Source organism: Myotis daubentonii, chromosome 3 (genome assembly GCF_963259705.1).
Source record: "Myotis daubentonii chromosome 3, mMyoDau2.1, whole genome shotgun sequence".
In the NCBI taxonomy this organism is placed as follows: domain Eukaryota; kingdom Metazoa; phylum Chordata; class Mammalia; order Chiroptera; family Vespertilionidae; genus Myotis; species Myotis daubentonii.
Genome location: NC_081842.1, coordinates 51,311,995 through 51,339,724, shown reverse-complemented (window position 1 = coordinate 51,339,724; position 27,730 = coordinate 51,311,995). Strand labels below are relative to the sequence as shown.

The following is a 27,730-nucleotide window of genomic DNA, read 5'->3' as shown; positions in this document are numbered from 1 at the left end:
GTGAAATCAGGACTGTGCTTAAGTAAAAACTGCAAAGACTTCCTGGGCAGCTAGTGTGGTAGGGAATCCAGAGAAGAAGAGCTCCATCTCTTCCCTTAGTTTACACTCCAGCGGAATGAAAGGGCGCAGAGTAATAGCAGGTAGGCAGCACACACATCGTTGCAGGAGACCCATGGTCTGGGCCTCAACAAACTACCTGGGCTCTAGCCCTACTCCTGAATCTCTGCCCCTGGCTGTGTATAGGTCCAGTCCAGGTCTTTGTCCAGACAGGCAGGGCCTCTACTGGTCTGAGTCACAAAAGGGGGAAAGGATGTTTGCAGTTTCAACCCTGCCTCTCACTCCCTTGCCCCTAGTACTCTGAAAATTTTTGGGAGATAGAAACATCTAGATATAATTTCTATTTAGCTCTAAGACTGGAGGAGAAGAAGGTAAACTAAACCGGTCTACTGTCAAAGAAGAAAACAAGTTTTAGATGCTGACGTCCATGCCAGGAGTTTCAGGGAATAGGGGCAAAGGCCAAAAGGCTGAGTAGAGAGAAATATCACAGTCCATGCATGCTTTTACTTGAGCCACTGGGCAGGCATCCTATTCATCTCCTCTGCACCAGTGGCTTAGGGACTTCTTGCCTCTGGTGTGTGACTTCCTAGAGACAGCTCTGGGGAGTTTGCAGGAATCAGCTCTGAGCCTTACAGTGTGCCTTCCTGAGATGCTGCCATCATGTGCGCAGGCTACAAGTACCCTGACAGAAGTCCCTGTGATTCTATATGCTGAAATGACAGCATTGATTGACAAGTGGCAAGCTATTGAAAAGGAGGTACACATCCATCTCAAAGGATGGTTTTCTGAACAGCAATGTGCAGGCAGAACACTCCAGTTAGAAAATAAGGAAGCCGAGTGAGCTGATATCTGCAAACTCTCCAAGGGCTCAAGGGCAGGGCAATACCTGTGCAAACGTAGAAATCGCAAGATGTTTACCTTGGATCTGGAAAAATTGTGCATCAAGGACACCAGTATGAGTAGAATCTGTAAGGTAACATAGAACTGAAGCAGTCAGGGCCTTGAATACCAGGTTTGGGTTTGAACTTTATCATACTGGACATGGGGAGCTATTGAAAGTTTTTGACATAGGGATTGGGTATTATTGAAGCTCCGTGTTAGTGAGATTTAAGGGGCACAGGTGCACAATGATTTTGTTGAAGGCCTTAACTTATTAGTCATTTTCTTTACCAGTTTCCAGGAAGTCCACAGCTTTGCCTCAGGCAAGGCTCTGCCCTGGGGCCCACTGTGTGCCGCCATGGCCAGCTGCCACTCTCTGATCCTCCTAGATGGGACCATCCAGGGAGACCCTCTGGACCTCAAGATGTTTGAGGGCACCAACTGGGTAAGATGATAGTTTATTGCTTCAACAGAATGAAGAAAACATGAAGAAATCCTTACTGGGAATGCTAAAGCTTTTCTAACTTTGGTTGAAACCCAGAGAAGATTTATAATCATGCACAAACGAAGTCTGATCCTACCTGAATTTTCTAGCCTCTGTGCCAAAGGCCTCTGTTAATGAGTGCAACATGAAATAGGGTTTCATGATCAGATGGATTTGGGAACTGCTGTTTAAACAAAATTAGATCAATTTCTTGACTGCAAGATTTCTTTAATATACTGTGGTACATTGTGAATATTCAAGAGAGACTATGAAATGCCGCATTTCCCAAACCTATTTGACCACAGAAACCTTATTTTTGGGCCAAAATATGTTTTGGAGAAAAATATTCTTCAAAACATCCTCAGAGAAACAGTAGACTAAAGCAGTGCTGTCCACTATAGTAACCACTTATCACATGTGGCTAATGAGCATTTGAAATGTGGCTATGCAAATGAGGAACTGAATTTATTTCATTTAAATTTAAGTTTAAATATCTACAAATGGCTGGTAGCTACTGTATTAGACAGCATAGGTTTATACACCAAAGTGTGTGTGTGTGTGTGTGTGTGTGTGTGTGTGTGTGTGGTGGTGGGGCGCTCTCAGTCCAATGGGTTCAATTTTCTGAGCTGAGTGTGAATGGTAGTTGAAGGTCATAAACCCATCTTGGCAACTGTCATGACAAGGCGGTAAGACCTCTCCACTCTACCACTCTCTAGTGTGGACCCCAAATTCAGAACCAAGGCTCTGAGTCTGTGCTTCATTATGCATTTGAGATTACAAAGCCTCACTCACAGACTTGTGGTGAGCATTGAGACTGTGAGCCTAAAAGGGCCCCATGTATTGTAAAGTGCCCAACACATGGAGGGTATTAATGAACGAATGAATTAGTTACTTACATTCTCCTATCCTCCAAAAAAAATGTTCTAAAGCTACTTAGAATGATACATCAAATACAGGCCAGCATTTTAAACAGAGTTGTAAAGAAATGGAAACAAATTATTGTAAGGACATTAAGAACATCTCACAAAAAATGTAATTTAAAGATGTATGGTAGGAAAATTGTAGCTTTCTAGAGGCCAGAATAATAAAAAGAAGAAACCTGTTAAACAGGGAAGTTACTGATATCAGTACATTATAATGAGAGCATTTGTTTTAGAGATATTTTTGACACCAAGACAAAACAGTACTCACTTTCCTGGATCTTAATGGGGAGGAATTAGGGTAATTATTATAAGCAATGTCCTACCAACATCACTAGAGTTGGCACAATAATGAATTACACAGGGCCCTTGTTACTATATGTGACTTTGACCCTGGTTTTAGTAGTGCCCCCTTTTCCATAACAGGAAGGTTGACTATCTTTACAAAGGACAGATGAGTTAGGTTCATGTGTGGAAACATAAATCATTATTATTAACTCTGTCAGAACTGTTTTTAAGAACAGTTATATCCACCCCAAACAAAGCATAAAAGTGCAAGAATGTTCATCAAGTTTAAAACTGGGTGAGAAGTAGCCTGGAGTTAAGCATCTTTTGATAGTTAGGAACCTTTCATAACGGGGAGGGGAAAAGTCCTTATAGACTGTAAGAATTTTAGCACTGGAAGGGATATTAGAGTATTTTTCAGAAGAAACTATGATCTAGAAAAATGCAGCAATATTTCCAAGGTTAAATAGGTGACAGAGTGAACATCACTATTGTCTCTTATATTCTGACCTTTATTATGTATATATTTGACTGATTTTCCCATATATTAGGTTAATATTAATTTCTCAGGTGGTATGACTTACACTGTTATAATATCCAAAAAATATAAACCTTTTTGAAATATGCTAACTTGCTAATTATCTAGCTACCTAATTAGGCTGGTAGCATGGGTATAGCGTCAGAAATACTCCCATGTTTATCTAAAGACCCAATCCTAAATCATCTGAAAGCTAATGTGCTCAGTTCCATTGAAGAGTAAATCTCCACCTAAGCCCTCCTTCAATTACTAGACATACCATTTAGGAAGAGCCATTGGCCTATAGCTCACACTTCTTCCATCAATCACTACTTAAAATGCAGTCACAATATTTCTGGCTTTTCCACATTCTACAAGAAGATCCTTTAACGTAAATCAACACAACAGAAATCTGACAATGGGGTGTTAAGATAATTGGCCTAGAAGAGAAAGTATGTGAAAAGGGCTTTGGAAAGATTAAAGTGCTATGCAAATGAGAGAAATTTCTTTCTTATTATTTTTCCCTAAGGAATCTTATGAATGTTTTTTTATTTTAAAACAGATCATGGAAGATTGCAATGTAGACTACTGCAAATTTAGGATGTCAGACTCAAACATAACCATAAAACCAGGACCGAAAGCCAGTCGGGTATGATTTGCTTCTTTCAATCATGTAGCTCTTTCCCCTTAAAACAGATGAAACTCCCCTGAATTTTACATATTTCTATATCCCTATTATTTTGCCTTACTTTAACAGTGTCCATAGTTGGTTTGCTTATTTGTTTACTCCTGAATTTATCCATTAATTCATTCAACACCCACTGAGTACCCATATACGCTAGAGCACTGTGCTCGGTGCTAAGGGATGGAGTGATTTCAATGCTAGACACGTTGGGCTCTGTGTTGGAGTACATGGGCTGGTAGAAAAATCAATAGAGGTACAAATAAGTATAATACAATGTGCCAAGTGCTATAATAAAGGCCAAACACAGTGCCACAGGAATCCAGAGATGGGCGTGAATACTCTTTCTGGGAGAGAAAAGCACCACAAAGGAGGGGTGACCTGTGACCTTGGCCTGGAAAATGATTAGGATTTCTCCAGGCAGCCAAAGGAAAGGGCCTTGCAGACAACTTGATGAGGGAATTGTCTTAGAGGGAGCCAGAAAAATACCAATGTTATGATAAGTACACCACTTCATGATGTCCCTGAGCTCATTGCAAAGGAAACTCTGTTTGTTGGTGTGTTATCTACTAAATCTCACTTAAAAGCTTCTTAAACGCCCCGTTTTTTCTTTTTAAATTTTTATTGATTTTTAGAGAGAGAGGAAGGGAAAGGGAGAGAAAGATAGAAACATCAATGAGAGAGAAACATCATCAGCTGCCTCTTGCACACCTCCTACTGGGGAACCTGCCTGCAAGCCAGGCATGTGCCCTGACTGAGAATTGAACCATGTCCTTTTGGTTTCTGGGTTGACGCTCAACCACTGAGCCATCCTGACTGGGCTAAACGCCTTTTTCTTGGTCCACTCTCAGAGTCCTGTGGAAGCTATCACCATCTTGCGCCAGTTTCCATTCTCGTCAAGCCTGCAGAGGATGTCTGTGGTTGCTGGGCTAGCAGGCGAGGGTCACTTCCATGTCTACATGAAGGGCGCCCCCGAGATGTTGGTCAAGTTCTGCAGATCCGAAACAGGTACTAACTGGCACATTTCCCTTTCGGGAGTGAAAGTGCTTTAAGAGTCCAAACACATAAAGCAAACAAGCCTAAGTCAATAAGTGCAGAGGTGGTTGTTTTCTCAGTGTGTGGGAAGTGGGACTCATAGATTTGATAAGGCAGACATGATACTTTCAAGGCAAAGAGGCAGAGAGTAAATGCCCAGCTGTGGTCCAGCTAGAAATGCCCAACCACAATGGGGTATCAGAGAAGGAGATGTGAAGCGAGCATCAGGAGCCAGAAGAGGAAGCTACACAGGGCTCAGAGAACCAGCGTGGGTGATAGTGAGAAGCACTCAGAAGACAGAGCCAAAGGGAGAGGCTGGACACTAGACAATTCTACAGAAGGGGTGTTCTGTCACCTCCTGGGGACTGGCACCTCTAAAGGAGACTCAGAGACATCAATGGAAGGAGAATGTAGAAAAGATAAGTCGTAGAAAAAAAGTGATTACAGTAAATTAGATGGTATTAGAGCAAGGTAATAGATCATTTTCACAATAATTTCATCTTTCTGGGCCAGATTTTGAGCTGATTTGTATTGTTTCATAGTCTTATAAACATATGCACCCTCTAAGCAGCAGCCCAGGTTTATAAGAATACTGTTGCATTCAAATGAGTTCATTTGGGTAAATCGGCCTTTTCCTTTTGATTTTCATCTATATTCGCCTTATGATTGCTGATATCCATCAACTCGTGCACAGAATTTTGATTTGGCAAATGATTCCTTTAACTTCTCTCTCTACTTGGAGTCATTTGTGTCTTAGAAGTACCTCCTTTTTCTTTGATCTTCATAGCTCTCATTAACTCTATCCTTTATAGATTGATGACCTATACTTTTCTTTCTACTTTTTCAGCCACACAGATATAAGTATCTCTTTGACATTTTAACCAGTAGCTATTAACCCTGCTCTGTCAGGTTTGGTGTCACTTGTCACCTCTTATTCTTCTGGTAGTCCTTCCAATTCTTCCTATTGTTCTAAACTCTGATCCTTTACAAATGCTAATGTCATCTTCAGTGATTTCCCCCCCCCCCCTTCCTGTACTTAAGAAGTAGAGAGGTAGGAGCTTCCTTGAAATTAGACCCGCCTGCAAGATTACTTCAGAAAGTCTGAGCTGAATGGGTACATAGAGAGCTACAACCCCCTCCTTTTTTCTATTGTAAAATGGAGGTGCAGAAGAGAGACTTAACATGCCCAAGGTCAGAAAGCTAGTTGGTAATAGAGTGGAGACTGGAAGTCAGTGTTTTGCTACATAAGCTGCTATACCGCCCATTATACTGTGCTTCTTCCTAATGCCTTTACTGGCATACTATAAACCATAAAGATTTTATAAATATACTATCATTAGTTATGATTACCATGTCAAAATACACACGTGTTGGCATTGTGTCATCCATTATCTAAAGTAGGGATCAACAAACATTTTTGTGAAGAGCCAGGTACTAAATAATTTAGGATTTGTTACCACATGGTTTCTGTTTCAACTGCTCACCCCTGCCATTGTAGCCTAAAAGCAGCCATAGACAATGAAACTAATGGGTGTGGCTATGCTCCAATAAAACTTTATTTACAAAAACAAACAATGGGCCAGATTTGGCCTGTAGTTCACTGATCCCTGATTTAGAGAATCGATATTTCTCTCATTTCATCCAGTTTGATACAATCCTGAGGTCTGTCCATACTGAATCTAGCCAGTGTATTTGACACTCAGTTGATGACCAGAACATCTTTGGCATTTGTTTCTGTCAGAGTAGTAAGAGCACACATGAAGTGTTTGTGGCCTTTAACTAGAAGCTGTGGTTTTTCTATTAAAGTGTTTTTATGGAGTGAAGGGTAAAACAAGGTACAGCAACTGCATCCCACAGCCTTGCATAGGAGTTCAGTGACCTTCAATGTGACCTTGCATTTACCTGTCTTTTCTCTCCTGGCAGTGCCCAGGAACTTCCCACAGGAACTGGGGAATTACACAATGCAAGGCTTCCGTGTCATTGCCCTTGCCCATAAAACCTTGAGCCTGGGAAAGCTTTCAGAAGTGGACAGTTTATCCAGGTAAAAAACTCAAAAATCAGTTCTGTGTGAATGAAGTGAAGGAGCCCCTGGAGATGAATGGATAGCTCAAATCATTAAGAAAGTTCTTGGAGATGAAGACTCAATCTCATTCAGCTCCTTAATTCAGAGATGGCTAACAGTGAGCCACATCGGGGGGACTTGATTAGATCACAATGCTGGTTAGTGGTAGAACATGGTTGGGGGTTGAGATGTCCTGACTCCCAGATGCTAGTAGCAAATTCTCTCTGCCCTGAATTCCATCATTCCAACAAAAATGACCAACACTATTTGGGAGGACTACATACAAAAGAGTTGAGGGAAAGAGACAGTTGGCACCTTGAAAGTCCTCCAGAATCCTTCAGACTTAGGTTCTTTCAGGACCCAATAATATACCCCCCTCAGATCTGAAGAGGTAGTGAGTGCAAACTGCATTTCTTATCTATATATATAAGAGCCTAAGTGACCTTTACAACCGGTTGACCAAACAACCGGTTGACCAAACAACCGGTTGACTGGTCACTGTGATGCCGCAGTGACTACCAGGGGGCAGGCACTCAATGCAGGAGCTGCCGCCTGGTGGTCAGTGCAGTCCCACAGCCAACCTCCCGCGGTCCTCGCACACACCACCCTCCCCCATCAGCCCAATTTCCAGCCAGGCCAAGGGACCCTAGTATGAAATATAATTCAGTATCTTTAATTACATTACAGAGATGAATTGTCCTCATTAGAGGATAATCTGAAGATCTTTTTAAATGTTTCTCAATTTTTAAAGGCTGTTTTTGAATTTTCTATGACAAAGAAGTAGAGAAATACTGTGAAAAATTGAATAATGAATCATCTATGTATCACTTATCTTTGGTTTTGTGTGGCTGATATATACTTTTATGTAAAATTAGCTCCCCTACAAAAGATACGGATATTCTTGGTTCAACATTAGTATTTACAACGTAAGTCTATCTACTGGAATGTAATCAGTAATCATTGCCCCTTTCTTACAGTGTCAACTTCTCCTATCTGTAAAATGCAGGATTGTATGGTCCCTAAGGAGCCTTTCAGCCATGACATTTTAATCTGCTAAATAGAACCACAAAGCTCATTTTGCAATGTATGAATGGCACTCTCAGGTTTAACATTCAAGGTGTTAGTTATTCTTGAGCAAGCATAAAGACCCATCACACGCAGGATTGTACAATTTTTCAAGACACAAATTTTAATAACGAACATTAAGATCACGTGTGAAAGGAAGATTTATGTAGCTTGACATGGAATGCAGCCACCACCCAGCTGCCACAGACAAAGACAGCTGTGATGTTCTTATTTAAAAGCTGCTACTGAGATAGACTTTATTCTAAACATACCAAAATAAAAAAATAAGGATAAAATGTGCTAGATTTCTAGCCATCTCAGATTTCTAAGAGAATTTCAGGAGTCTAGTATGCTTCTTGGAATTTAGTTACTATTTTCAAAGAGGATAAAGGGATAGGGTTTTTGATATTTTTAAGAATCAAATCATATTTAGTTAAGTTTTCCAATTAGAAAATGAAAAACTTCTAAAAAAAACTGCCATCAGAAAAGGAAATAGAAGAGTTTTATGAGATGACTTAGAAAATAAAACACAAGCTATAAAACAGAAAAAATATTTGATCAAGATGTCCCCTTTTATTGGTTTAGCAATGTTCTATTGAGCTTGACTGTGTGAAATGCTCTTTGAGGCACTGAGGATTCAGAAGTGAATAGAATAAAATCCTTGCCCTCATGAGCTTAAATCCTAATTGGGGAAAATATATAATAAAATATACATAAGCAATATAAAAAATATATGTATATAGACAGATAGATAATATATATGTATACAAAATAGACCTATACAATATTGTCAAGTAGTAAAAAATGCACAGAGGGGAAAAATAAAGCAGGTTGAGAGTATTTTTTAAAAATGACAGGGGACACCCTTTCCCATGGGGTGATCAAGGAAGTCCTCTGAGGAGGCAAGCTTTGGACAGACATTTGAGTAAAGTGCGGGAGAAAGGCATACAGCTATCCAGAGGAAAAGCTTTGCAGGCAATAGAAATAGTGGACACAAGGGTCCTTATACAGGACTTTGCTAGAAATGTTATAGAGTCACAAAAGTCCAGAGTGCCTGAAATGGTGAACAAGGAAAAGAGCTATAAAGTAGGGATGAAAACCAGAATTAATCAGTGAGAAAAATTTTGGATCTTCCTTTTAGTTCTAGTTAATGAGAAAGTAGTAATCCAATTTATAATGGAAATTCATGAAGTTAAATGATGGGACTTCAACAAGTTCTATATTAAGGTACTTTTTCTTTTATAATATTTTCTGAGATCACTAAGACAGGATTTATATTTGTTTATCTGAGTATTCACCAAAGTGCCCTAATACAAGATCTAAAATCAAGTAGTTATTTAGTGAATGGACTTTTGAAGGAAGGCTGTAACAACTTAAATTCTACTCCAGATAGAAGTGTTCTTATCCAACTTTGAATTATATTTTCAAGCCTCCAATTTCAAATTCTGAAAACTATTCAAATCCTTGGCTAATATCATGTATCAGGTTACAAATAGAAGTTGAAATGAATAATAGCATATTCAACTATTACTATAGTATCCTGTATGCAGTATGTCTTAACACATGTGTAATAAATTGAAATTACTTTAAGCTCAAAAAAATGTCTTGGAAATGAAAAATATAAATGATTAACAATATTTGGAAGATAATCACATTATTTTTAAAAAAGGGGTTGAAAACTAAAGGCAGCTATAAGATATAAAAGTCATTGCTGCCTCTGAGAAGTAGAAGGGCAGTGTGAAAACATGGTCTTTTGGTTTTCATAATAAGTTTTTTGGGTTCTTTTTGAATTATTAAACACTAGAGGCCTGGTGCACGAAATTTGTGCATGGGTAGGGTCCCTAGGCCTGGCCAGCGATCAGGGTTGATCGGAGCCTTCCGGCTGCCAGCTAGGGCCTTCCTTCCCCAGCTGCTGGCTGCTGGCCGGGGCCTGCCTTTGTTCCGCACCACCCCCTGGTGCTCAGCACACATCATAGCAAGCGATTGAACTCCCGGTCTACCGGTCAAACTCCCGAGGGGACACTCTGCATATTAGCCTTTTATATATATATATATATATATAGATGACCACGTAGTACATTGATAAAACTTAGAAATTTTAAAAACAAGAAATAAATCCAACTCTTGAGGCTATATAAATAAGCCTTAATATTCACTTTCTCCTGAATCCATAGAGAGAAGGTGGAGTCAGAGTTAACATTTCTGGGACTTCTTATAATGGAGAATCGCTTGAAAAAGGAAACCAAACCCGTCTTGAAGGAGCTGAGAGAGGCCTGCATCAGGACTGTGATGATTACCGGTATGTGTGTCTGGAGGCCTGATAAGCTGAATGTCTCCTGGGCATAGGAAAAATACTGTGTGAGCTGAGTTCATATGACTGAAGCAGAAAGAAAGATGCTTTGCTGTCAAGTTTGTCACCCCGTAGTACAGTTACCTGGAAACATGTGTAGCTCCCCCAACACCACCGTGAGTTTTGGAGGCAATTACTATATCTTCTTTTCTTTGTCTAATACCTACTCTTTCTACCCAAAATCAGTCTACTGCTAAGGGATTCACAGTAAATGCTTAAACACAAGAATGTGTTTTCATCAATAACCCCCCAATAGGCCTCCTTGTAAAGGGTGTGAGACTCTGCTGGACTGTCCTTCAAGGCAGTGGTGATAGACGTGGCACCTGATAATCAAATTGAAGCATGGCCTAGCGCTAAGTGTTCTTTTCTCTGCTTAACTGGAATCCAGATCCCAAGGATGGTTTTATGCTATCGGATTGGACCATGTTACCCCACCACTAAGAGCTGCCAGTCTCCTGGGATTAGTCATAAATTGACCACCACTTATTTATTCATTGTGCATTTTTTGGAAATATGCAATATTCAGGTACCAGAATGCTAACTATGGTGGGAAGGAAATGCAGACAGAAGTTGACCACTAGGGGCAGACAAACTGAGGCAGAGTGGAAGATAAATGATGATAAAATAAGGTGGAAATTAATAAATGCTGACAAAGAACACCAACAAAGTACTATGGACACTCAGGAGAGGAGGAGCTCAATTCTGATTGCTGAGAGGTTTATACATAAAGCAAACTGACTTTCTTTGTCATCTAGGTGACAACCTGCAAACAGCCATTACTGTTGCAAAAAACTCCGAAATGATTCCTCAAGGGAACCAAGTGATCCTCGTTGAGGCCAATGAACCAGAAGAGTTTGTTCCTGCTTCTGTGACCTGGCAGCTGGTTGAAAACCAAGAGAATGGACCTGGGCAGAATGTGAGCAAACGTTAAAAGGCCCCTCCGTGGCCTGAGCTGATAGATACAGTGCTGGCCCTGGGCAGCCTTCTCTTGGCATCACAAGTTACCACAGTAATAATCCTCACATCTGTCCAGAGCTTTACAGTTTGCAAAGCATTTAGCATTTCCACCAGCACTTCTCAGCACCAGCTAAATGTAGACATAACCTGGAGGATGATTAAGCGGCCAGTGCCAAGGCTCTACTGATTAAATCAGAACCTCTGGCCTGGGAGCTGGCATCAGCCCTTCCTTCTGGTGTTTCCAATGTTCAGTCATGGTTGAGAATCACCGATTTAAGTCCATAATTCCCATTTAATACCCACAGTTACCCTACAATTGAGTAAACTATTTATTTTACAACTGAGAAAACTGAGGCCTAGGGAGGTAAGCTTGTCCAAGACATACAACTAGCAAGTTTCAGAGCAGAATATCAAATTTGGGTCTGTTTGATTCCACCCAAATCATGGGCATTTAGATTGTTCTGTACCTGTGACATGTAGGTGGCAGGTGTTGGCTTCTCTTGAGAGTAAGGTCCCTGTGTACCTGTGACAGAACAGCTTTTTCATGTGAAGGAAATGGTTGCAGCCTGCGAGCCCATCACTAAATGCACCATCTTTCTTTGTGTAAATTCAGAGAGATGGCCCCCCAGGTGATAAATTACAAGGATGCTCTCTTCTTCTAGGCTGACCAGCCTTTTGGATTGTTAAGTGTAGAGAAGGCCCTTGTTCAGTAGACAAATTGCACCACTGTACAGAGTGGCCCTGCCCCTGCTGTGTGAAGATGACCCCATTGCATGGGCTGTGGAAGATGACAACTTCCTCTATGCTTTCAGCAGAGTTCTACATCAATTTTTATTGCCTCAGTTTCACTGTGTGACGATACTCAGGTCCTCACTAATTTTTAACAAACAGTCCACTCACGCTACCCATTTGTTTTGGTCATTGCTGGAAGAAGTCACATCACAGCCTCGGATTTTCCTCCTCTCCCTGGCTCCCCATCAACACACTTCCTCTCCCCACAATCTAGTAAAAGCAGAAGGAGTCCTGTTCTTGCCTCGAGTGGTATGCTTCAGAGCATGGCTTTCTGTTGGCTGGTTCCTAATGGGGGTTGTAAATGGATGCACTTTGCCTTCCAATTTGGCACATCAAATGTTTTTTTTTTCCAAGTACAATGCCTTCCCTAAGATAGATACCTCTAATGAATAAAATTTTCTCACCTTTTATATTATTTGAATGTTAGAGACCTATGTAAATGTAAGGCCCTCTGAGAAATGTCACATGAAAAACCATTATCACCTATTGGCATGAGGTGTGCATGCGCATTCATCAGATGCTCTCTTGTGGGACTGGAACACAGTGGGGGGTGGGGGACATTGACAGGTGAAAGACAGGGGGAAAGGCTTTCCGAAAAGGAGTCATGCTTTTGCAGTGGAACATAAGGTGTGGAAGATCCGGGCACCTTCCTTGGTGGGGAGAGGTCAGGGGCTAAAAGAAGAATTTTACAGTGTAGAGTGTAAAATTATTTTTGAAGGAATGAATCATAAGTTATCTTAAGAAATAAAAGGTTGCAAGATGGGAAGAAGGAAGAGGAGAGAAGACCCTTCCTGTTCTTCTTAGAATCACTGACTGGTACCTCAGAATGATTTCCTAGGTAAAATGACATCACACATATTATCTCCCAGGATAGGATCCAGAGCATCATGTTGTCAAAGTATTTCATGTTCATATATTATTTTGGGAGACATTCTGAGGGTTTTCGCCATAGAAGTATAAGTTCCATGGGCAAATCATACATTAAGTGTTTGCCGAGCCTCACGTAGTTATGAAACATGAATATACTTCCTTCCAGAAAACATAGGAAAACAGAGGGTCCTTTAAGAGCTCACATGGAAATGATGCCTTTTGATTTTAGGAAACCTACATTAACATTGGAAACAGTTCAGTGCTTCCTGAAGAACAAGGGAACCGTTATCATTTTGCAATGAGTGGGAAATCATACCAAGTGCTATTTCAGCATTTCAACAGCTTGCTTCCAAAAGTGAGTACTGGAAAAATGAAGTGTTTTGTTTTCCTCCTAAATGAGTGAGGCATAAAAAGGGAATAGAGTAGTGAAGGTGACATCACTGAGATTGTCTCAGAGCTAGAGAATAAAGGTCCCCAAAGGGGCACTGAAGTTCCCTGGCCCTGCCCACATCCACCCAGTCCTGCACATGCTCATGACCTCCTCTTGGTGTTTTGAGTTCTCGTATAGCCTGTCGCCCCATGGCCAGTCCAATCCCAGCTTCCCTCCTCTCTCCTTCCCCAGCAAGGAGACCCTCTGGATAGTTCCAGACACATTCCTATTTTGTGGGTTAGCTTCTCTCTGAAAGCTACCAACTCATGTCATGATGAGCTCTATTCCTCTTCCTGTCTGGATTCTTGAATTACAACAGGAGGAAACAAAAGCCCATGGTTTATTTTCAAAATCATTTGTTATCTTGTCCTGTGTGTGTGTCTATTTTAAAATAGTGCTGTGCAGGGCTGTGCTGTCATTGTGAAGGAGATAAGTGGCACACAAGCCCAGGGCAGCAGCCATCTGTTCTCCATGTCTTGAAATTCTGTCATCTTCCCAGTCCAGGACCATAGAATCTAGTCCCCAAAGGCCTCAAAAAAGCTCTCAGTCCAATTCCTCCTTGTGCAGATGGGAAGGCTGAGACTCAGAGAGGTTAAGTCGCTTGTTGATGGTTTGTGCAGCTAATTGGGACAGAGCTGGGAATAGAAGCTTATTTCTCAACTCTAGATTTATTGCTCCTTTCTCTCTCTATGCTACAAGTGTGGAGACAGAGTTCAGAAAAAAAACACAGAGACCCTATATTTCCTTAAGCACTCTGTTGCTTCTTTGTTATTATTATTAATTAGAGGTTAACCCATCTGGGAAAAATGGCCTGGAAAGAATTAATAGAGTTTTGATGGAGGACTGAGAATGAAAGTTACATATTAAAGCATTAAATCCCCTTATTCCCTTTCCTGACATTTAGTCTAATGACCACGACCCAATGCTATATTCAAACAGTGGCCAGAAATGATTTTTCAGGGCTGTCCTTTTCTGTGGAAGTGTTCTTCTTTCTAAGCTTATTGCAAAAGTTGTTTTTCTCTTTAGATTCTGGTGAATGGAACCATTTTTGCAAGAATGTCTCCTGGGCAAAAATCAAGCCTTGTTGAAGAATTTCAGAAATTAAAGTAGGTGTTATTGCATGAAAGGATAGTGTATTCATTATCTACTGTGTAACAAATTACACCAAAACTTAGAATGATGCTATTTATTATTTTGAAGTTCTGTGGATCAGGCATCCACGTGTGCTCAGATGACGCTATGTCTGGCTCCAGATCTCTCACAAGGCTCTAATCAGGTGTCCATCAGAACTGCAGACATCTCAGCACTTAAGGGAGAAGGATCTGCCACCAGCCTAACTCACATGTTGTTGGTAGGATTCAGTTCCTTGAGGCTGGTTGGGCTGAGCCTCTGTTTTCATTGGCTGTTGGACAAATGCCACCCTCAGTTCCTTGCTACATTAATCATTTTACAAGGAAGCTCACAATGTGGTCACTGGCTTCCATAAGAGTGAGCAAGGAAGAAGAAAGAAAGAGAGAGAGAGAGAGAGAGAGAGAGAGAGAGAGATCAACATTTTTTATATCTCTATATCAGAAATGACATCCCATAATTTTCACTATATTCCCTTCATTTGAAGCAACTCACTAGGTCTAGACACACTCAAGGAAGAGCATTGCCCAATACCCCAAGTACCAGGAGGTGGGGATCCCTGAGGGACATTTCAGAAGCTCACTGTTCCAGAGAACATTTGTTCTGTGGCCCACAAGGCATATCTTAGAGGAAGATTGCCTGCTTGGATATAGAGAATACAAACAGGAAGGGCTTCTATAGCTCAGAATGGGGAAAAAATGAGGAAGCATATGAGTTCTCACCTGGAATTATTTGAGGTGGGTTCATTAAAAGATACATGAATGATTTCAGATCTTCCTTGAAAGAGGTGAAAGATATTCTCACTGTATCTGGCCCTGGCAGGGAGTGGGTGTAGAGGCCAAAATAAAAAAGAAAAGAAAGTCCTTTCTTATTTATTAAAAATAAGGATGACCATGTCACATCAGAATGAAATGGTTCTTCTTTAGTCCAAACCTAACTATTACTTCCTGGGAATGTTGCAATTTCTGGGCTATGGATTTCTGAAAAGTGAAAAGGAATAGAGAATAGTGAAACTTTAAATAAATACTGATAAATATTTAAATAGTTTAAATATTTTAATATTTTAATAATATTAAAATATTTAATATTAAAATATTAAATTTAATATTATTAAAATATTTAAATATTTTAATAGTAAAATCAGGAGACTGCTTTTACTATTATTTTTTGTTGCCCACATTCTTGGAGGAGTTTCAAAAACTGCTCATTAGCTCCCATAATGCCTTGAGTCTGGGTTAGTAACCAGTGTCTAAAATGATTATTTCATACTCTGGTTTCTCTTCAGATCGTATAAATCTTTCGCCTTTTAAAATGATTATTTCACTTACATGGCCATTATATAATACTAGGGGCCCGGTGCACGAAATTCGTGCACTGGGTGTGTGTGTGTGGGGGGGGGGGAGTGTCCCTCAGCCCAGCCTGCCCCCTCTCACATACTGGGAGCCCTCAGGCATTGACCCCCATCACCCTCCAATCGCAGGATTGGCCCCTTGCCCAGGCCTGACGCCTCCGCCAGAGGTGTCAGGCTTGGACAGGGGACCTCCATCTCCCCCCGATCACTGGCTCTGGCCCTCGCCCAGGCCTGAGGCCTCTGGCCCAGGAATCATGCCTGGGCAGGGGACCCCCATCTCCCTCTGATCGCTTGCTCCACCCCTCGCCCAAGCCTGATGCCTCTGACCCAGGCTTCAGGCCTGGGCAAGGGGACCATCATATCCCCCCAATCCCCGGCTCAGCCCCCCGCCCAGGCCTGATGCCTCGGCCAGAGGAGTTGACCCTCATCACCCTCTGATCACCAATCACCGGATCAGCCCCTTGAACAGGCCTGAGGCCTCTGGCTGAGGCGTCCGGCCCGGGCAGTGGGGACCCGCAGCTGCAGCGGCCCCGCGATCGTGGGCTCTGCTTTAGGCCCAGGCAAGGGACCCCTAGCTCCTGGGACTGCCAGCTTCAACCATGCCCAGCTCCCATCGCTGGCTCCACCCCTACTTCCTGCTATCACTGGCCAGGGCGGCAAAGGTGCCTGATTCTCCGATCATGGCTGGGGGGCAGGGGAAAGGCGGCCCCAGGGCCGCCTTTGCCCTGCCCCCCAGCTCTTAGCTCCCCCCTGGGTTTCTGATCACTGTCAGTGGCAGAGGGCTTCTTCCTGCTTTCCCTTTTGCCTCCCTGCATTGTGCCTACATATGCAAATTAACCGCCATCTTGTTGGCAGTTAACTGCCAATCTTAGTTGGCAGTTAACTGCCAATCTTAGTTGGCAGTTAACTGCCAATCATAGTTGGCAGTTAATTTGCATATAGCCCTGATTAGCCAATGAAAAGGGTATCGTCGTACGCCAATTACCATTTTTCTCTTTTATTAGATAGGACTAGTGGCCCAATGCTAGAATTCATGAACATTGAAAGGAAATTAATGAGGAAATCTTTTAATATTGCTATTCGCCCTTTCTCTATAATAGAAGTGTCAACCAAATTCACATCGACAATGACAGATAGAAACACACGCATGCAATTGGTGCCAGCAAGAGCTTTATATGTATCGCACATGTGAAAGTCAACTTGCCTTTTATAGATATAGAATAAACTTGCTTAATTAGACCTGCTTTCTGACTTAGCTAAACTTTTTCCAGCCCAGTGAAACACCCCAACTTCTCTTTCGGGTAGTTGTCAGCAACACAGCAGTAAATATCAACACGAAGGAGATTATTATTGTAGATCACACAGGGAGAACAAAGGGTAAAATATTTAACTGCAGCAGTGAGAAAACCTGAAGTCATTTTCAAGGTCCACCATTTCTTACTTCTTTTCAGTCAGGTCAAGTTTCTAAGCTTTCTAAATCTCTGTTTTCTGGCTAATGAAAAGAAAATAGGATTCCACTGCGTCTCCTATCTACCTACTCCAGGACTTCGGTGAGGATCAAATGAGATGAGGCACAGGAAAACGCTTCACAGACATTTGGTTAAAGTGTAAGATGTTTCCACCTGGCTATAAAGCAAGTCATGTTCCTGGGCTGAAGAAATTCCAGGGAGGCTAGTCACTAGGGAGAAGAAGCCAGGTTTTGTTAGATGAAGTCATTACCTGGAGCCCACAGTGACCTGTTTCCAGGCTGGCCATTGGGGTCTTGGCAGCGGTAGCTGCAATTTGGTGGGCTGTTGCTCTGGGGTGGTGGCGGGGCCTGTGTCCCACTTGGGGGACTTGGGGGAAGCCAAGTGTTGCTTTGTTGGCCAAGTCCGTACTGCTGTTTCTCTGTAAATGGAAAGTGTGCATCACAGCAGCTCCTGTGTTGAGCGTCTGCCCCCTGGTGGTCAGTGTGCATCATAGAGCCAGTTTCAGCCCTATCCTGCAGGCCAGGCCGAGAGACCCCACTGGTGTATGAATTCGTGCACCAAGCCTCTAGTTTATTTATAATAGAAGACAGAGTATGTCTTGAATCAGAAATTCCTTATTCTTTTGCAGCAGCTTTAATGTTTACTCTTTTATTTTATATCACTGTGTTTGCACACCAAGGTGGTATAATGGGAGCATATTATTTCATTTTCACTCTAAAATGCTTCAAGAGTATGTGTATCTAGCTCCAGTTATATCTGTTATACTATTTCCCAAATGTTTCTCATCCTGCTGCTCTCACTCCAAACTCTCAGCAGCAGTTAGCAACCAAAACACGGATGGATTAGGTCATGATCTATGCATGAGGTTCTGTGGCAAGTGCTATGATTATGACTATGCACCCTTAAACTTCACCTTGGTGATTATAATAAAACAGGGCTTCTTTTGAAGTATGTGATGATCTTTGTAGACATTCCTGCAATATCACTACCACTTTCATATGGTTGATGGAAACAATTTAATTAATACAATGGCCTCATTCCTCTGAAACTATTTTTCCTATTTTCCTGAAGCCTGATTCCACATGTCTTCAGGACTTTCTCTCTCTTCCTCTATCTCTCACAGACACACATCACATTTGAGTTAACTCTGATAGAAATTATTCAAGTGAAGCATTGTTATTAATTTTTCTTACTTTCCCCTGCAGTTATTATGTGGGCATGTGTGGAGATGGAGCCAATGACTGTGGGGTGAGTATAAAGTACTTATGCTAATGCAGGCAGTTTGCTAATACCCCCCTTAAAAACCACACAGTCCCCTGGGGTCTGTCTCTTCACCCTTCTGCCACAATCACTTGATTATTTGTGATTTCCCGATTTAAGATTGAGAGGGATATTACAAGACTAGCTGGTTTAAATCTCTCATGTTATCAATAAGAAAATGAGTCCAGGGAAGTGAATTCTTTTTTTTACCCGAAGTCACACAGTTGGTAAATCCTCAGTGGAGGAAAAGTTTGAAACTAATGATTAAAGATTTTGAATTATGTGCAAATTGCATTATTTTCTCATCCTGCCGCTCTCATCCTCATCCTCTGTGCCAAACTTCTATTTCAGGGTTAGTTTTTCAAAGTTGACTTTACCTCCAAATTTTTACACTCAATGAAATCGTGTGTGTTTCCTGCTGCTGAGTCAGCTCTGACTCTGGGTGACCCTATGAATATGTGATGTCTATAATGTCCTGTCCTCGGTAGCCCTGCTCAGCTCCTGTGCAGTCATGCTTAGGGCTGCTCTTATGGGGTCAATTCATCTCATATTTGTCTTCCTCTCTCCCTGCTGCTTTCTATTTCCCCCAACATTATTGTCTTTTCCAAAGAGCCTTGCCTTCTCATGATGTGCCTGAATGGGACAGCTTCGGTTTTGTCATTTTTGCCTTCATCAATGTTTCAGGCTTAATGTGCTCCATTTGTTCATCTTTCAGGCAGTCCAGGGTATCTGTAGAGCTTTCCTCCAACACCGTATTTCAAATGAATCCACTTTTTTCTTATCAGCCCTGCTCACTGCCCAACTTTTGTATCTGAACATGGTAACTGGGCATATGAGGATATAGATGATCCTAACCTTGGTCTCCAATAACACTTCTTTGCTCTTAGTAATCTTTCCCAATTCTTCTGTTGCAGCCCATCCAAGTCTCATCCTTCTCTTGATTTATTGGCTTCAGTCTTCATATAAATTGATGACTGAACCAAGATAAGCAAAATATTTAGCAATTTCTGTGTGTTTTTAGAACAAACTATTCAGTTGTTACACACGATAACAAAACCAAAATTTAATGATTCTCAGCAGATTACTTCTTATACACAATAGAAGGCAGTACATGTTTTATAATATTAGTTTTAAAGATATGGTTGAAGTAATACTCTACTTTGAAGATTTATGCACACAAGAACAAGTGTGAGACAAGAAGTGAAGAGGATTGCTTTGTATTTTCAAAGCCTATTAGATACTTAATATCTGGGTATTTCTTTTACTTCTCTCTTAAGTATTTTATTCAAAGTTCTGTGTAAAACCATGTCCATAATTAGAGAACTATTATGAATTTTCCTGCCTTATACTTCATGAGAAACTAGCATTTAATCCACTCTTCAAAATTTAAAATGAGTGCCTAGTCTCATTAATTATGTGGAGTTTAGAACAAAACAATTAAATCAAGTGCTAAAAGGGATATAGCGTCTGCCCCTAAAGAGTTAATTGTCTGCTGGGAGAAAGAAACATGCATAAAAATAACCCTATCATAAAGGAGATGGTACTAAATTATATGATAGAGATGCAAAATACTAAGAGAGCAGAGAGGAAGAAGGAAATATTTTAATATTTGTTGACCATGAATTTAGTATGCACTGGTTACAGTATCCAGGTACTTTGTAGTTCTACAGGGCAGCAAAAATACACAATATTACTTTATGCCCACACATTCCTGTAGGATATAGGGCTTTCTGGCCTCCTTATTGGTCACTGATCTGTGCACTTTCTGAAAAGTTCTAGTCTTCTAAAAATTATCATTGTTACTATTATTATCCTCACCCAAGGATATGTTTATTGATTTTTGGAGAGAAGGGAAGGGAGAGAGAGAGAAATAAACATTGATGAGAGAAACATTGACCAGTTGGCTCCTCCATGTCCCCTGACCAGAGATTGAACCCACATCCTAGTTAAGTGCCTTGACCAGGAACCAAACTTTTTGTTGTATGAGAGGACACTCCAATCAACTGAGCCACTTGGCCAGGGCTCAGTCTTTTTTTTTCTTTAAGTATTTTCATTTGATATGTTTATAATTACTCTTAGAAATACAATATTTCTTTTCTTATTTTTAAATCTGAGTTGGCATTCAATATTATTTTCAGGTTAGTTTCAGGTGCACAACCCAGTGATTAGACATTTATATAATTTACTAAGTGATCCCCCTAATAATTCTAATAATTCTAGCACCTATCTGACACCATATCTAGTTATTGCAATATTATTGATTATATTTTCTATGCTGTACTTTACATCCCCATGACTATTTTGTAGCTACCAATTTGTACATCTTAATCCCTTTACTATTTTCACCCAGCTCTCCAGCCCTCCTCCCATCTTGGCAACCATCAGTTTTTTCTCTGTGTCTCTGAGTCTGTTTCTGTGAACAGTTTTCAGTCTTGATGAGAAATAAATTAGTCTTCATTTCAATGAGGCAACACATGTACTGGTATGAGTCATTGATGAGTGTGATCTAGTTCCTGTGTCCAGGGAAGATGCTGTATGCCCCATATTTTATTCTAGCAGTTAGCTGGTTGGCTGGGTCAGGAAGCTTAGGGAATGGTGGGGTTTGGATTTATTTTCCTATTGATCATCAAGATGACCTGTTAAGTGTAAGAACTGTGATAATAAATGTCTATCCAAATGCTGTCATTTTTTAAATAGATTTATTGAATGACTACTCCTATTTACTTATTACTAGGGGCCCAGTGCACAAATTTGTGCACAGATGGGTCTGGCCAACCTGCCCCAATCAGGGCCAATTGGGCCGGGCTGGCATGGGCAGTTGGCTGGCCCGCCCCACCCCCTAGTCGAACTCCCAGTTGAACTCCCAAACTTCTGGTCAAGGGGACAATTTGCATATTAGCCTTTTATTATATAGAATGTCTATATTCCACAACCAATACAGAGACATATACACACATACATGTGCGTGCGCATGCACACACACACACACACACACACACACACTCCATTCTTCTTCCTCTGAATCATTGTTTAATTGGCATCTCTTTAGTTGGTGAGTTAGATCAGGGGAGAAAGGATATCCCAGGGGAAGGGACAACATAATCAGAAATCTAGGGGTGGAAATGTGCAAAGTTATAAACTCTATAATGTTAAGAATAGCCTCATGGTGTTTAAGTGGTTAAAACCTGGCCTGAGGAGTCATTGGTGTAACATGGATTTGTCATTTCAGGCTTTGAAAATGGCTCATGCGGGTATTTCCTTGTCAGAGCAGGAGGCATCTGTAGCCTCACCTTTCACCTCAAAAACAGCCAACATCGAGTGTGTGCCTCATCTCATCAAGTAAGCCACTTCTTCCTTTTGAACCCCCATGACTGATGGGCTCAGAGTCTGGCTCTAGGCAGAATTCAGCTATAACTTAGTGATAATTGTCACAAGAGACATATGGGTAAAGTGCTGTTGGAGTACCAAGCAAGGGAGCCATTAGTGCTGCTTGAGAATGCTGGTAAAAGCCACAAAAAGGTGACTTTGGCTGAGCCTTAAAGGATAAATGGCTGTGTCATGTGGAGAGCTGAAAGCTAGAGTTGGTATTTAAAAAGTAATTGCTTTTCTTATTTCTCCTTTCCTTTATGTTGTACATTGGCAGCTTACTGGAACCTTCCTCTCAGCAGTTGACAGGGTGAGGAAGCAGAAAGGGAACATTCCATCAGATAGGTTCCCCAAATAGTGGTATGTCCCCCCCCCAAAAAAATTAATGAACATCCAAAATGATTTCATAAAATACTTTTACAATTGATTGGCAATAGTTAGGGAGGGGAAGGAATGAAAAATGGTTTATTTTTCCCTTGCCTCCTCTCATTTCCGATGTCTTTACTCATATTTTAAATGTAGTTAAGAATAATACAATAGGTTCTATATTTGTACATAAGTCTTATTCTTCTGTTGCGGGTTAACTTTAGGTAACTTTCAGATCAATAGCCTTGAAGACATCATCAAATCTTGAGATATGCCCCGGGAAGTTCTCTGCCGTATCCCTTGGTGCATCTGAATAGGCAGCTGCTGGCAGGAATCACTCACCTAAAGGCTCCAGGCTAGAAATTCCATGCCCCTGTCAGGAAGACAGCTAGAAACTGGGTTGCTGCAACTGTGTCCTTCCACAGTCTCAAACATCATCCTCCCCTGCCTCCTCTTTCTAACTCCCAGGTTCCCTGCTTCTGAGGACAATTTGGTTCTTAGAGTCCCTCATCCAGGCTCAGAAGCTCAGAGTTCCTTCTACTCTTTCTTCTTCTCCACTCCTAGCCTACCTGGCATCATGTTTCATTGCTTTTGGAGACTCTCTCCAAGCCTTTTTCTTGCTACCTCTAGTGCCTCACTCATTGATGTCATGGCAACTACAAAACGAGAATGCTCAGGACCCTTGCCCTCATTCATGCTTTCCATCATCAACACAGCTCTTTTTAAATATTGTGTTTGGAAATATGTGGGATTAAGAATGAGACAGAACCTTGCCCTGGAGGACTTACATCCCAGTGAAGAATATAAATAGATGGAGATATCATCACAAAACAGAGGAACTTCTGCATGATAAGTGAGAGGTGCTCAAATAAATTCGTTTTAAATAAATTAACATCCAACAATACAGTAACTTTCCAAGCAGTTTAGTATGATAGCTCTAGCCAGAGGGAAGGCATCAGCAGGAGAGCTGCAACTTAAAGGATGGACAGGATATCTGTGAACAGAAAGTAGCTGGGAGGGGATTCCAGGTGGGGGGATGCAGAGCCATATTTAGGAATAGGGTTTTAATTGGAGAGTGCAGGGCCCCAATAGTCCAATTGTGCTGTGAGGATTCTCATGTGGGAGTTTGGAGGTGAAGCTGGAGCACCAGGTGTGGAGACCTTGCATAGGGAGTTGAAACTCCAGGGTGCTTGCACAAGGTGCCTGGTTGGTCCACCAAAAGGCAGTGGTATTTGAACTTCAGGTGTCCTTTCTTATGCATGTGGCCTGATGCATTTATGAATGCAATATACTGTTTTAAATTACAAGTCAGGATGCATGATTTCTCTAGTGGCAGATGGCTTAGTAAGACTTCAGGGTAGAAACTCTTTGCTTCTATATTTCATAGATTTATAAAAATTAGATGTGGTTCAGCTCTGTTAGGCTCATTGTACCCTTGCTCTCCTTGATGCATGCTTATTATGGAGCAAACATCCTCTAGAGCAGTGGTCGGCAAACTGCGGCTCGGCAAACCGCGGCTTGCGAGCCACATGCGGCTCTTTGGCCCCTTTACTGTGGCTCTTCCACAAAATACCGGCTCTTCCACAAAATACCGACTTCTGTGCATGGGCCATGAAGTTTCAATCGCACTGTATGTGCACGCCCGCACGTGGTATTTTGTGGAAGAGCCACACTGAAGGGGCCAAAGAGCCGCATGTGGCTGGCGAGCCACAGTTTGCCGACCATGGCTCTACAGGGACATGAGGTACAGATTTAGATGCATAAGTCCAGATCCATGGGTTTTCATTTTTTCCTTTTGAAACACTGTTGTAGTTCAAGTCCTTTACCTGATTCATTTCTTATCATTGTGCCTCACACTACGCTGGATGCATCAGAGCATGCATTACTGTTTGTGGAATGCATAAATAAATGAATGAGCTGCTTAAGATTCATGCTGATTAGGAACAGCAGTAATTCTGGAGGTCCATGCAAACAACCTTTATTCTTTACTTGCCATGTTTTTTTGCACTTTCCTTTGAGTCTGAATCTTATTTTTTTTTTTTAAATATACACAATACAGAAAATAAAGGATGGAATCACAAAATTTATCTCAGAAGATGATCCAGGCTTCACATGCTTGCCCCTTCTCAGCTTGTCTTCTGCCCCACTCACTGTGCTGAAAACACATGGTGGTGCCTCATAGCCTGGAGGAAGATAGCGGCCCACAGCCTCTTGGCCCAGCTCCCTCCTGGCCTTTCTCATTTGCCTGAGGCAATGTGGTTATTATTTAGCTTTTAGGTTTTCCATCCCTTGTCCCTGTTCTGTTGACAGTCTCTGAGCAGTGTAGGTGTCCCTGTCACTGGGATCTGGAAACAAAGAGGATGTGGGCTGCCTCACTTGTGGACTGGCTTCTGCCTAAACAAGAGGAGGCTGCAGGAAGGGTTGTTTCCCAAGTTCCCACACCCCTATTGCACAACCGCCTCACCTTGTTTTCTTTAGCCTGTTATAATCCATCACCCCACCAAGCCTCAGTTAAAGGAGCAATGGCTCAAGCAGAATTTTTTTTTTAAGCAGATTTTTTTTTATTTTATTTTTTTTATAAATAGCAAGCTTATTAGGTTGCCAGGCACCTAAGAGATTTATTCTTTTTTTACATATCTTTTTTATTGAGTTTTTACAGAGAGGAAGGGAGAGGGATAGAGAGGTAGAAACATCGATGAGAGAGAAACATCGATCAGCTGCCTCCTGCACACTCCCTACTGGGGATGTGACCGCAACCAAGGTACATGCCCTTGACTGGAATCGAACCTGGGACCCTTCAGTCCGCAGGCCGATGCTCTATCCACTGAGCCAAACAAGTTAGGGCACAAGCAGAATTTTTTAAGGGGAGAAATATTTACTTTTTAAGCTGCAATTTTTACTTTGTCTTTATCTCCTTTGATCTTCACACCAGCTCAGATTATTACCCTGGGTTCTTCGTGGTGTATTGAAACCAGCAAAACCTATTTTGTTTCAAATATTGGAGTCCCATCCACACTTCCTAAAATGTGAGAGCACCAGTACTTTAGCTCTATATCTCTAAGGGACTCTGAGGCACACACTGTTCAGTCCTCAGGAAGCAAGTGTTGTTCGGGTGCCATGAGTCACAGTCAAGTCAATGCTTGACATTTTTCACCGTATCATAATGTATTGTATTTATAATGTACATGTTAATCTACCTAATTCACTGAAAGCTTGTTGAAAATACAGACTGAGCCTGATTTATTGATATCCTCTATGACTCTTAGCATAATTTTGGTACCTCATAAACTCTAAATAAAGGTGAATTTATAAATTAATGAGTGAGGTAATGATGAAAGGAGAGAATGAATGAGTGAGTAATTAAATAAACAGTTGAAATAGTTGAGAGGGTGAATCAGTGGTTAAGTGAATGTATGTCAATAGCTATTAAAAATTAAACTCCTTTTGAAATATAAAGGAGAATGGAAGATGTGTATCATGCATAATCAGTATTCTTATTTTTTCTTAAACAGAGAAGGCCGTGCTGCTCTGGTTTCATCCTTTGGGGTATTTAAATACTTGACCATGTATGGAATAATCCAGTTTATTGGTGCATCACTGCTCTATTGGGTATGAACCAAAGTAATTTTTTCTAGTTCTAATTGCATTTACATCCCTGGTTTATTCTTGATGGGGCGCAGCTCCTACACAGGATTTAATGTTTTATAAATAAATGACAATTCTCAAAGTAGATCTCTATAAACTGGGAACTTGGCATAGCTGTGCATGAAACATGGAGCTAGAAATAAAGAGATGTGGCTCCGTTTTGTAGGAGTGCTGTTTTTCTCAAGACACTTGACCTCTTCAAGCCTTTATTTCTTCCCGTGGATAATGAAGAAAGCTTCAGAGCAGCCTAGATATAACTCAGCAGGAAATGGATCAGTCACCAACTGTGGAATATTTTTGGCAAAAGACTAAGAAGAGATCAAAAGAAAGAGAAGTTGTTGAATTTGACTTTGAAAGATTCAAAGGCTAGAAAAACTTCCATGCCCAAACTTTGTTTCTGAACCTGCCCAGAAATTACACAGTTAGATGTGCCATTAGTAAAGGATGAGCAATTCTTTAAAAAATGACATTCTAAATTAAATGATAAAAATAAACACTTAAGAATTAATTAGCTGTATGGAAGAAATATGTTCAGGTTGAAAGTACACTTCATTAGTTCAGTCATAACTTGCTCTGAAGTAAAATGAGGCAACAGGTTCAGGAACCACTTCAGGTAGGGAATTAGTCTGCTATTTTTCTGAGACATCTGAGAGGTGAATGAAAGGGCCATAGGACTCCAGCATCCACTACTGGCAAGGATCACATACACAGAGGGCTAAGGGGCAACTGGGTGCATAGAAACAAGACCTGGCTTAGGAGTCAGGAAGCCTAGATTCAAGTTTTTCCTCTATTACTAAGAACAAATTAGATCTTGTCCTTTGCCAAGCCTTTATCTGCCTCTGGAAAGTTAAGGCTGGCTGCTTCCCAAAGCCCTCTGTAATTCTATATAAGCTGCTCCTAGAATAAAAACTGAAACTGCTTTTAAAAATTCCTCCCTATTTCATCTCACCCTGCATATATATCATTTTACCATTCTGAGCAGAAAATAAGGGCAAAAGATATGAGAAGGGCAAAGGAGACAGAAGAAGAATTATAGGATGAGAGGGACACTGATGAACCATTTTCATCCTCTCAAAAATAGGAAAGCAGAACTTCAGTCCCCAAGTCTCATGGATAGAGTTGGAACCCTAGTCCATGCAGAAGCCATCCACTCTGATGGTCTAGACCTAAATTAGAAGGTCCCCCAAGGACCTGCACCCGGAAACTTCTGGGCCTTTTCACCCTGTAAGAGGCCAGAAATGTTTTTCATTTGCATATATCTGGTCTGTAAAGTAGTCAGAGTCAGATTATAATTTAGTGCTCATTCAATAGCTGTGTAGCAGATAAACAGACCTACCTGGCTGCAGAAGGAATATTGCAAGGCAGGTCCCTAGAGATGTTGACTCTTATTTAAATACTTCAACTCCATACATGTGAACATAAAGGAAGCTCTGTGTCTATCTAAATCTCAGAAAGGCAGGTATACCAGACTGAAGTTTGCAGTGGGCTTATTTGGGGTAGGAGCACTTGTTCAATTTGGGAAAGTGAATGAACCCCCAAGAGCACTATGGTGTAAACTCAAGCTATGAACAAAAATGGAGAGAAACCTGTTGAGTATTTCTTTGCCTTGATTTTAAATTTAAGTTTGAAATTCCCAGGGAACTTTTAGGCTTCAATATATTATGTTAAAAATTCAACCATTCAGGCTGACACTATAGGTGCCAGAACTACTGTGGCCAGTAAGAGGGTGTTTCCCAACTGGCACACCCCCATTGCTAATA

The 27,730-nt window shown here is 41.2% G+C and overlaps 1 protein-coding gene across 2 annotated transcripts in view; it reads left to right on the top strand.

Annotated features, from left to right (window-relative positions):
* ATP13A4 (ATPase 13A4) overlaps nt 1-27,730 on the top strand; it is a 254,995-nt gene that overhangs the window by 206,187 nt on the left and 21,078 nt on the right. For both annotated transcript variants that reach the window (XM_059687405.1, XM_059687406.1), the window contains 11 exons: nt 1,231-1,381; nt 3,705-3,791; nt 4,676-4,832; nt 6,783-6,900; nt 10,161-10,285; nt 11,092-11,252; nt 13,185-13,310; nt 14,412-14,491; nt 18,539-18,581; nt 21,823-21,932; nt 25,838-25,934. In XM_059687405.1, the coding sequence (XP_059543388.1) occupies nt 1,231-1,381; nt 3,705-3,791; nt 4,676-4,832; nt 6,783-6,900; nt 10,161-10,285; nt 11,092-11,252; nt 13,185-13,310; nt 14,412-14,491; nt 18,539-18,581; nt 21,823-21,932; nt 25,838-25,934 (1,255 nt within the window). The remainder of the gene's footprint in view (nt 1-1,230; nt 1,382-3,704; nt 3,792-4,675; nt 4,833-6,782; nt 6,901-10,160; nt 10,286-11,091; nt 11,253-13,184; nt 13,311-14,411; nt 14,492-18,538; nt 18,582-21,822; nt 21,933-25,837; nt 25,935-27,730) is intronic.